The sequence below is a fragment of the Artemia sp. Qi Xiang Cuo genome, chromosome 3 (genome assembly GCF_049724085.1).
Source record: "Artemia sp. Qi Xiang Cuo chromosome 3, ASM4972408v1, whole genome shotgun sequence".
In the NCBI taxonomy this organism is placed as follows: Eukaryota; Metazoa; Arthropoda; class Branchiopoda; order Anostraca; family Artemiidae; genus Artemia; species Artemia sp. Qi Xiang Cuo.
Window position 1 is genome coordinate 46,048,353 of NC_142796.1, and position 12,130 is coordinate 46,060,482.

At 33.5% G+C, this 12,130-nt stretch overlaps 1 protein-coding gene across 1 annotated transcript in view; it reads right to left on the minus strand.

The window, feature by feature from the left end:
* LOC148954169 (multiple PDZ domain protein-like) overlaps positions 1 to 12,130 on the minus strand; it is a 416,101-nt gene that overhangs the window by 297,813 nt on the left and 106,158 nt on the right. Inside the window, exons 8-9 of the mRNA XM_089086188.1 lie at positions 11,559 to 11,717; positions 1,272 to 1,541 (exon numbers count right to left, since the gene is read on the minus strand). Coding sequence (XP_088942314.1) covers positions 1,272 to 1,541; positions 11,559 to 11,717 — 429 coding nt within the window. The remainder of the gene's footprint in view (positions 1 to 1,271; positions 1,542 to 11,558; positions 11,718 to 12,130) is intronic.

Consider the following 12,130-nt stretch of genomic DNA (forward strand, 5'->3'; position numbering starts at 1 on the left):
TCCAATAGAATGATTCCTTTTTGAATTTTCTACGACAAAGCTTTCTATTAAAAAGCCTTAAATCCCCCTAGGGCATAACTTACAGCCGTTGCCCTGAGGGCTGTGGGGGGAGCGTCATCCTCAAAAACATAATGTTTAGAATTTTTAACTATGTCAAATAGAATGGCTACCTCAAAATTCTGGTTGGATATGTTTGTAGAAATGGTGGGTGTTAGTTATCCTCTAGTCACTTTCGGACATTAAAAGGGCAAAAGTCCTTCTAATTTCCAGACCAATGAGCCCTTTTTCAAGTTTCTACAACATCACTATCGATAAAAACTTTATATGCTCCCAGGGCATAACTTACAACCCTTGCCTCGAGGGCTCTGAGGGGGTTATCGTTCTCAAATACATAATTTCTAACACTTTTAACTACGTCGATCAAAATGGCTATCTAAAAATTTTGATTGGATGTATTTGGGGAAAAGGTGGGCGTGAAAGGGGGGCTAGTTGCCCTCAAATCAATTTTCAACTATTAAAAAGGGCACTAGCCATTTTAATTTCCAGTCAAATGAGCCCTTTTTGAAGTTTCTACGACAAAACTTTCAATAAAAACTTTATATGACCCCAAGGCATAACTTACAACCCTTACCCCAAGGGCTGTGGGGGAGTGTCATCCTCAAAGATATAATTTCTGGACCTTTCAACAATTTGAACAAAATGGCTATCTCAAAATACTGATTGGATTTTTTTGGATAAATGGTGGACGTGGAAGGGGTGTTAGTTGCCTTCCAATCACTTTCGACTATTAAAAACGGCACTAGCCATTTCAATTTCAAATCAAATGAGCCCTTTTTGAAGTTTCTACGACAATGCCGCTTTCTATAAAAACCTGATATGCCGCCGGGGCATAACTTACAACCCTTGCCCTAAGTGCTGTGTGGGGGGGGGTGTTATCCTCAAAACCTTATTTCCAGAACTTTCAACTGCTTTGAACAAAATGGCTATCTCAAAATTTTGATTGGATGTGTTTGGGGAAAAGGTGGGCGTGAGAGGGGGGTTAGTTGCCTTTCAATCACTTTTGACTATTAAAAAGAGCACAAGCCACTCCAATTTACAATCGAATGAGCCCTTTTCGAAGCTTCTACGACAACTCCTTTGATACGAAGTGCCCTGGTCTAAAGAAAAAATAAATAAATAATACATTGTACCAACATCGTTCTTTACATAGGCAGCTCGATTGCGCTGCCTATGAAATAAAAAGTGAGAGAAAATTATAAAAAAGTACTTACATCATCAGAAAACGAATCAATTCTTTCATTCTGTATATTCGAACTGGAGCCAAAAATAAAACGATCCGGTTCGTTATACTGCGAAGGAAGAATTAAATCTTCTAAAGCAGCATCAGTCGACTCTGTTCCAGGGTACGAAATATTATCAGCTTCATAACCATTCAAGACTGGATCCACAGCCACAGCCTGCAGAGACGCAAGATGACGTTCCAATTCTTCGGCATTGTTTAGCATACGTGTTGGAATGATAGGTGCACGAGGATTTATACCCTTGAAATAGAAAAGTCAATGGAATATGAAGATATTCAATAGAAGAAGCAGCACAAACCAGAAAGAAAATCAAATCAGGCAAGTAAAATGCTTCATGTCTCACATATTAACGCTTTAAGCCTTTAACTAAGCGCTCAGTGGAGCAGACACTTTTAACGAGTGGAAATTAACAAGTTTGCGGTCTTTTATTTGAGTGCCTAGTGCAACATATATACAGATGTAGCTAAATATCACCCTCATATTTAACTCCATCATAACCAGTGAAATGAGAATTACCAGGGAATAATGTAAACTGGAAAGTCAATACCCTGAAGAGAAGAAGAAGATGAACACTATCCATTGACGAAGTGAGCATCACCAGACAACAATACCGAAAAAAACTGTTATTTTCAAACGTCCAAACATCATGGTACAATTGTATTATCAACCATACCCTCCCCTGATTGGTCAAATGCGTCTCTTTTTTATTTGTAATTGTTTAGGCTCAACCATTTTGTACATATTCAATTACTACGTGCATAAACTTGCTATGTGATGCCTTGAAAGGGGCCGTGGGTTAAAAAAGACTAAAAGGCTATTCAAATTGCTATTCAAGAAATGTTACTCCTGCTCCTATCCATACCCTCCCCCCCCAAAAAAAAACAAAAACAAAAAATCCTTCGTCTTTACCATTTAACTCATCAAATTATTTGTAGGAGTACTGATTACATTAACAATTATGCTATAATAGCTTTTTTCAAAAGAATATTCAAAATACATAACATAATCTCTTACTAGAAAATCTCTGGGAGATAGATAAAATATCATTCCATATACGAATGGAGCATAACAAGTTACTAGAATCCCATATTTTACCTCTTAAGAAAAAAAATAACTAAGAAATGTTTCAAAATTATCACAAAAAAACTGTAAGTGAAAAAAGAAATCCATATTCAAACTTAGCACATAAAGTTCTCGTTGAATCCCATATTCTAGCTCCTAAGCAAAGAAAAAAGTGCAAATAGTTTCAAAATCATTGCTCAAAAATTGTAGCTGATCAAAAAAAAGTAAAAACAGGAAAGAAAAAAACATTCCATATTAAAATTATAAAATTAAAGTTCTCCTAAAATCCCATGTTTTAGCTAATTAAACGAAAAAAAGTTAAATAGGAAGTACTATAATTATTACACAAAAACTGCAGGTCATAAAAAAAGATCCTCTATTCAGCACATGAAGTTCTAGTTGAATTCCATATTTATCTATTGACTTAAAAAAAATGGAAAAGAAGTTCCAAAACTATTACGCAAAAACTGTAGGTGATAAAAACAAGATTATTTCATATTCAAATTGACCAAGTTCTAGTTGAGTCCCATTTTAGCTCTTGAGCAAAAGGAGTTCTAAAATTATTGCTCAAAAAACGTAGGTGATAGAAAAAAAATAAATAAGATTCCATATTCGAATTCAGCATACAAAATTGAAGCTGAATTGCATATTTTAGCTCTGGAGCAAAAAAAGTAAAAAAAAAGTTTAAAACCATCACACAAAAATCGTTGATCGAAAAAAATATATATGATTGCATATTCAAATTGAGCCTACAAAATGCCACTGGAGTCCAATATTTTAGCTCTTGGAAAAAAGAAGTTCCAAAATTATGGCCCCAAAAATGTGGATGATAGAAAAAAATATTATTCCAAATTCAAAATCAGAATATAAAATTCTAGTTGAATCCCAAATTTCAGCTTTTGAAAAAAAGCTAAAAAAAAATTAAATTTTTTCACTAATATTGGCTCCCTGTTTCTCCCTAGCTCTTTGCCAAGACATAGAACCAATTCAGATACATCTAAGAAAAGCAAAATCAGGAGTAAGAATCAGCAAAAAAGGGAAGGACAAAAGATATCCATTTCTCAAAGGAGAAAATGTTCGTCGTCTCTCCTTTCTAATATATCAGACGGTTATCTGCATCGTTTAGCTTCCAAACACTATCGATTCTAGAATGCTATATTCGCCATTTCCTGCTACTAACAAGTTCCTCGTGACAAAATATCATTAAAATTGAACCATTTTATAAATGAAAAGAAGAAAAATGTGTCTATAAAAGGTGATGCTACTATGTCTGTTTACTGAAAAATGAAGTCGGGAATTCTTTTACCAGAAAGATGTGACGTGGAACAGATGCATGTCAAGGATATCTTTTGTGGGGGTATTTTAGACGGGGCATTAGTTTAAAACACACATAAATAAGCAAACTATACATAAAATTCAAGAATTAATATAAACTTCACAAAAACCATTACAGTTATAGAGGAGATGAAGAAGAGGGCTAGGGTGAAGTTTTCACTTGTATTTATACTAATCTGCCAAGAAAAAATAAACCCTTCGAATCAAGCAAACAAAGAAAAGGGTCTTTAATTTCTAGCCTAAGAATCTGTCAAGTAAAAAAAAACCTACCCATCACTTTATAGGTACCTAATACGGGAGTAACGTTTTTTTTGTTTTTTTTTGTTTTGTTTTTTAAGATGAGGATAGATTTACTGTCGATAAGTTACTTAAATTATTTAAGTAATTTTTTATTTTCAAACAAAAAAGAGTAAATTACTCTTTCATAGTTATACTTTTTTGCTGCGGTTTCGTTTTCAAGTTTTGTTCGCTTTCCTATGGAACTGATTAGTTCATCTGATTATTGAATAATAAAAAAAGGCTTTTCAAATAAAAATGAGCGATGGTGAAACTGAAAAGAACAGAGATTAGCCTATAAATGGAACTGTTGTCCTTCTCAATTCTCCAGTGTTTAAGGTAACATCTAATAAGTGCTTTATAGAAACATTTTAGAATGCACTTTTGCATTCTAAAAATATAATTTTTGTGGCTTCTGTCCTCCCCAGACAAAAGGATTTACTGGTTTTTACTAGTCGTGGCCCCACTCATATAATGAACCCTTTTACTAACCGAAACCATGCGTACGCGCCTAGGACCAGGTTTTTTGCAACAATGATGCTCCTAGTGAATACCCAATCAATCTCTGCACAGAATCTTATGTGTACGTCTTTCTATTTTACATTTAAAGCCGTCCAGCAATAAAATGGGAGCTGTCGCTCCGTTGACACCTGTATCGCACGCTTAGTCCAAACATATTCTTCCTAACCAAAGGAAGTTCAGGGGGAGATTTTCCTAACCATATAAATCTGACAGACCTCTCGAAAAACCGGGGAATTTGGGCCTAAAATGAAATTATTTAAGTCACCTGGAAATAAGCTTATAGCCTGACAAGTATGACATTTTTTGGAACTTACCAACATTTTTGGCAATCTAAAACGGAGGGTTGAATCTCCGATTTACTCTTGAAAAGCTCAAAATTATTTATGAAGCTTTAAAAGGTCACTTTGTTGTAAATCTTGAAGATTTCTGAGCCGATTAAGCTAAGAAACTTTGTCAAAATTTCGGGGAAAATAGATCCTTGTGCTGAGATAGAAAATACTGATTTTGCACTTAAACTTTTCCTGGCTTTGAACTTTCAAAATTTCATTATATATTTCTAGTGCATTTCTCAGAAATTTTTTTATTTTCTCAATCCTTGGAAATTTCTAATTATACATCTAAGAAATGACCAAAAATCAAAAGTAGCTAGAAATATTTAAGTTCAAAACTTGAATAATCTTTATGGACTCCTGTTTTCAAGATCTAAGAGCTTTCAAATCCAGAATACTATCTACGAAAAAAAAACAAAAAAAAACGAAGGCAGCGGTGCAAAGAATAAAAGTTTCAGATTTCTTAATTATATTTAAAATAGTTTCCATTTGGAGGAGTGGAGAAAATCTGGAAATTTACCCCTTGTGAATAAATCATGCCTTCCCCTGAAACATTTTCTCTTTTTTTTCCAGGTTTTAAAATCTGGGAAGCAGAGAAGTATCATTCAACAGCGTTTCTGCAATTATTGTTGTTCATTTGTACAGCAAACTCCCTGACAAGCGTCAGCTTAAGGGGAATATGGATGAGTTATTCGTTTTTTCTTCTTTTTATGTGTGTCTATTAATATGTATACAAAAGAAAAATAAAAAAAAGCGTGCAAGGACCATGGACATTCTGATCATAAAGTGTGTAACCAGAATTACATTTTGAACATGCCATATGACACAACTTCATGTTTCTTAATTCTGGAAGACGATTTTCCAAAGGTCCTAACACGTCCAGATTAAAAACCTCTGAATTTGTCAGTCGAAATGCCAATACAACGTTGTAACATTCCATGCCATACTTTTTATATCATTTAAATCATCGACAAACCGCAATGGATGCGACCACAAAAGGTATGTGACTAATTGCTCACTCTCAAGTCATCTCTGTCCTTTGCTGCTAAGTTTTTGTCAAATCTTGACCATTACTTCTAAACAAAACACACCTTTCTCGTCTGACATTTCAATAGCACCTAATACAATTCAAACCTATTCAAGCATCGAGCACATTAAAGTATGTCAACGGGATACCTTTTTAATTAGTTCTGACGAGGGGCGGATCCAGGATTTTTTTTTTTTTGGGGGGGGGGCAAAATAGGTTGATCGGATAAGCTTGCGTTAGGAGCAAGTTTATTTAACGCAAACTTGCATTGATTAAGTAAATTACATTGCTTTAGACTACGTTAGGGGGGCACCCCCCTCGCCCCTTCCCTGGATCTGCCACTGGTTCTGACATCTGAGAGACTTCTCAACAGACTTATAGACTTTTTATTAACCTTTCTAGAGACTCTTTTATCAAGAGATTCTTTTCATACTTTTCCGATACGATATTCCAATAGCTTACAATTCAATTCAAACATTGTAACGTATCGAACACATCAAAGTCTGTCAACGGGGTCCCTTTGTAATTAGTTCTGTGAGACTTCTAAAGACTTATAGGCTTTCTAACTTCTCTAGAGAATCTTTTCATACTGTTTGGTACAATATTCTAATAGCATGCAGTTCAATTCAAACAATAATACGCATCGAACACATCAAAGCATGTCAACGCCCTCTTTTTAATTAGTTCTAAGAGACTTCTCTACTGTCCTATAGACTTTCTAACTCCTATAAAGACTTTACACATTTGTCTGGTCTAATATTGAAATGATATGTAACACAACTCAAACTAATAACGTATCAAGCGCGTCAAAGACCATAAACGAGCTCACTTTTTAATTAACACAATTGAACTTTTCTATTTTGAAAAAGGTGACTGGAAAGCTTTAACGTAAAAGGACATCAATATAAAAAGTAACCCCCCCCCCTTGATCCATCTTACATTTATTCATTTACCCGTCTTATATTTTTCCATCACTCATCTTACTTTATCGCGATTTTCAGAACTTTTTTGGCTGTTTAAAATTATGAAATTCTTAGGGCAGTATCCCATTTTCATCAATTTTGCAATGTTGAACTGTTAAAATAAATAAGCCTAATTCAACAGATTTGAAAACATCTTCGTCCATGAGAATTCAAACATTAATGATCTGTTGATTTCAAAAGACACCTACCCTTTCCAAGGAAAGCTACACCTTCTTAAACTGTTAGAAGCCATATGTATTTAGCTTAATTTTTGTGGTTTTCATCCACATTTCTTTTATTTTAATGGGACACCAATTTGAAGCAAAAACTGTATAATGCACATGGAGGTCCTTTTCATTTAAAAAGAAGCCTCCATTCTTACTTATTTTTAAGAAAGATACGGTTGTCTACGTTTTAACGTGATCAATTTAATTTATGTTTCCTTTTCACTGTCCTTAATACTTTAACAGGAAATTGACGTTGCGAAATTTATGTAACGTACATCAAAACAGAGCTGGAATAGAGAGACTTTATGCTAAAAAAAAAATAAAAGACTGGACAAATGTATGATAAGATATGTTTTCCCAAAAATTTAAGAAAGAAAAAGTTTTTTTAAGGTTTTATATCACGAGAATTTACAAACGACAAAATTAAACTAAAATAAACGCTTCCACGTGAACAAATTGACAAAGTGAAAAAGAAAGGGCAAAAGAGAAAAACTGAAATAAATAGAAGGGAGTAAAGAGTGGAGTGGGATAGAGAGGAGCACTAGCGACAGTGTTGGCTTCTGGCCCCATGGTGCTGTGCTAAATTTTTTAGTAGTAGTAGCGTAGTAGTAGAATGCTAACTTCAAATAAAAGGAATAAATAATAATAAAAATAAATAAATAAACATAATAAATTATAATCAATTCTCAAAGGGAGGATCAGCAGTGCAATGTATATCAAAAGGGTCATAGTGTGACTAAACTTACTTTGACCTACTAATCTTCCCTTTGAAAACAGCTTAGCAAACGATTTTTGGAAATTATCTCAAAAGAGGGGAAATGTCAGTTTCAACCTTTATGTGTGACAATTCTTAAAAACGGGTTTTGGTAATTATCTCAAGTGTTGAAATATCAGCTACGACCTTTAGGTGTGAAACTGCTTAGCAAACGATATTTGGGAACTATCTCAAGTGTGGAAATGTCAATTACGACCTTTAGGTGTAACAATGATTAGCAAAAGGTTCATTGGTTATTATCTCAAATGCGAAAAATGTCAGTTACAACCTTTAGGTGAACGATATTTTCTTATAAAACCCAGATATTAACATAATCCTATCCAATATCCAGTGAGAGAATTATCAACAGTGTAATGAATATACATGATTTGCTTTCCCTGACTAATCAAAGAAGATTGTCAGATTGGAGAAAATGACACAAGACATAATTGATGGATTAATGGCGGTTGAAAGTCAAAACAACTTAGAAAATGAAAAAGCTCTTAATGTAATCGCAGTTTGGAATCATCTGCCAACAGTAGTTCAAAAATGAGCAATCGAAAGCCTGTTTTTAGGTTGTCAGCTCATCTTTACAAAAAATTAAATAAAAAAAGAAGTTTTTTTAACTGAAAGTAAGGAGCGACATTAAAACTTAAAATAACAGAAATTATTCCGTATATGAAATGTCCCCTCCTCAACGCCTCGCTCTTCATGCTGAAATTTTTTTTTTATTGTTTTAAAAAATAGAGTTTGTGAGAAAGAGTCAAACTTTAGCGTAAAGAGCGAGGCGTTGAGGAGGGGACAGCCCCTTTAATATACGGAATATTTTATGTTTGTTTTAAGTTTTAAAGTCGCTCCTTACTTTCAGTAAAAAAATTTGTTTCTTATTGAATTTCTGAACGTTTTTGAATTAATGCAGATTTTGATTTTGGCTCACCGTACATGAATAATTAAAACGAAACTTGCATGTTAATTTTACTTTTTTTTGGCTAAATAGCTTTCTCGAAAGTTGTTTAATTTTATTTACGAACCGTTTTTATTAGTAGTAAATATTCGTAACTTACAAATTAACTTACGTAACGAACTTCTATATTCTTAAATTTTTATTACGTATATTAGGGGGTTCGCCCCCAAGTCAATACCTCGCCCGTTACACTAAAGTTCGAATTTGCGAATTCTTTAAGAATGACCCCTTAATGACAAAGGCCGTTAATTAGAATAAATATATCTTATGAAAGTACTAAAAAAAACTTTAGCGTAAAGGGCGAGGTATTGACTAGGGGGCGAACCCAATCACACGTAATAGTTTCTGTTCGTTTTAAGTTTTGATGTTTATAGTTTAAGTTAATCGAAAACTTTATCGTTTTTTAAAATAATGCTGGGAAATCCGGCGCCCCCTGTATAACAATATCCTTTCCCCCATGAAAAGATCCTCTCACGTAACCCCCGAACCCCTCCCCCTCCACTACCAGGAAAAAAAACCTGAAAACTTCTGTATACTTCCCAAAAACCAATACTATATGTAAACATTGGGCAAAGTGCATAACTTGCAGCCTTTCCCCCGGGAACTGTAGGAGATTAATTCATCCTCAAAGACGTAATTATTATATTTTTCGACCATACTGAACAAAATGGCTTTCTCAAAATTTTTATCGGGTGACTTTGGAAAAAAAATGAGCGTAGGAGGGGGCCGAGTTGCCCTCCATTTTTTATGGTCACTTGAAAATAGCACTAGAACTTTTAATTTCCCTTCGAATGAGCCCTCCCACGATATTCTAGGACCACTGGGTCAATACGATCACCCCCTGAAAAAAAAAAAAAACAAACAAACAACAAATAAACATCGCATCCGTGATCTTTCTTCTTGTCAAAAATAAAAAATTGTCCTTGGAGCTTGATACCTCTACAGTAGGGTTCTCTCATATGCTGAATCTGATGGTGTGATTTTCATTAAGGTTCTATGACTTTTAGGGGGTGTTTCCCCTTATTTCAAAAAAAAGACGAATTTTCTCAGGTGCGTAACTTTTGATGGGTAAGAATAAACTGGATGAAACTTTAATATTTGAAATCAGCATAAAAATCTGACTTTTGATGTATTTATTGGTATCAAATTCCGTTTTTTAGAGTTTCGGTTACTATTGAGCCGGGTATTAAAAATGAAAACTAGAGCTCAAGGCTTGTCATAAAATCACATGTGTCACGGGAATATTAGGCTGAAGTGTCAAGTAACAAGTGTTAGATACAAAGCTAAGAGAGATTAGAAAAAACTAAAAATAACAAAATAGTGGATTAAAAATTTATGGACATCCATAAAAAAATAAACTAATATGGATACGAAATAAATACAGTAAAAGAGCTCCAAATTACTCCACACACAAAACCCATTTTTACCATTGAAACGAGAATTTCAAACAGTTCGTGGTAACGAAGTGTAATTAAGGAGCGACCCGGCTCAATAGTAACCGAAACTCTAAAAAACAGAATTTTGATACCAATACATGCATCAAAAGTCAGATTTTTATTTTGATTTCAATTATTAAAGTTTCATCCAGTTTAGTCTTACCCATTTTTGCAACAGGTCCTTTTTAGTTCTAGACTATTTTTCCTTTTTTCTTAACTTTTGCATTTTTCATTTATTTTTTCTTTGGGTTTGATGAATGTTTTCTTATGACACTACTTGATCAATTATATTCTATCTTTTCCGAACTTTTTTCTGCAACAGGTGCTTTATTTTTTCCTTAAGTTTTCTTTTCCGTACTCGATTTTCTTTTCCTTCTTTTTCTTTTTGGTCGTTTATGTTTTAACCCCTAATTAATGGTTCAGGTCAAGTTCAAATTCAGACACAGTTAATAGAAGACTACTTCTAAAACAAAAAGTATATAAACATGAATCACAAGCAAGAAAAAAAATTACAAAGAGAAAAATAATCACGAGAGATGTAAAGGTAAAATCGTAGTATTTTGGACAGAAAAATACTTGCAGAAAGAATAAATACAGAGAGTGATCAAAATAGCTAAGAAAGAGAAAAAAACAATTAATTAGGGGGTTAAAACATAAACGGCCAAAAAGAAAAAGAAGGAAAAGAAAATCGAGTACCGAAAAAGAAAACTTAAGGAAAAAATAAAGCACCTGTTGCAGAAAAGGGTCCGGAAAAGATAGAATATAATTGATCAAGTAGTGTCATAAGAAAACATTCATCAAACCCAAAGAAAAAAAAATAAAAAAGAAAAAAATTAAGAAAAAAGGAAAAATAGTTTAGAACTAAAAAGGACCTATTGCAAAGAAATATTCTTAATAGAAGATAACAGAGATGATCAAGAATTTTCATCAGAAGACGCTCATTAACCTTAGAGGGAACAAGTGGACATAAAGAAAAAAGCAAGCATAGAGAAACAAATAGGGGTTAAAGCAAAAAGGAAAAGAAAAATAATTGAGAAAAAAAAACATACTGTATATTTCACGTATGTATGAAATTTCTGGAGCGACTTACCGGTAATGTAGAGGATAAGGAATCTGCCGACCAGGGGACAATAAGACGGACGTGACTGCCGGCTTGTCTTAGCGTGGGTGCTCTTTGTTTGGACACGATATCATACGGCTTTGTTTATATACATTCAAATTTAAATGAAAATTATGTTTAAAATGAGGTTTATTTTTAAACAAGCCGCATATAAATATAAATTAAAACTGAAATAACAGAAGAAAAATGGGCAGAGAAAAAAGAATATTCAAATCTTGCGTCAATATATCCAGAGCAACTTACCGGTAGTGTAGGCGATAAGGGCTCCGCCGGTCGGGCGACAATAAGACGGACATGACTCCCAGCTTGTCTTAGCACAGATGCCACTTGTTCAGACCCAAGGCCACGCAAACTAACGTCACCGATTTGCAAAACGTGGTCACCACTTTGCAAACGGCCATCCTAAAAATAACAAACTAAGTCAAGTATACCTACAACAAATATGACTCAGTTTATAATTTAACATATGATTTAATCGGAAGGCGCCCAACATTAACAAAATATAAAAACGAGAAAGAACAAAAAACTTAAAATTTAGAGAATGAAATCGCTTTCCCGACACACTTTCTCAAATATTTTATATTTTAATAAAATAAAGTTGAGCAGTAGAGTCCAATCACGAAGTTAAAAAAAATTAAGCTTTAATTTCAAATACAAAATATATTATAAAGTTAAAATCTAACATACCTTACAACAAATATAACTTAGTCAATTATTTTTAGTAATAGCCAAAACTATTATTTTAAATAGTATTTTCAATAGTAATATTTTAAATAGTCAATTATTATTTTAAAAATAGCCAAAACTATCAGATA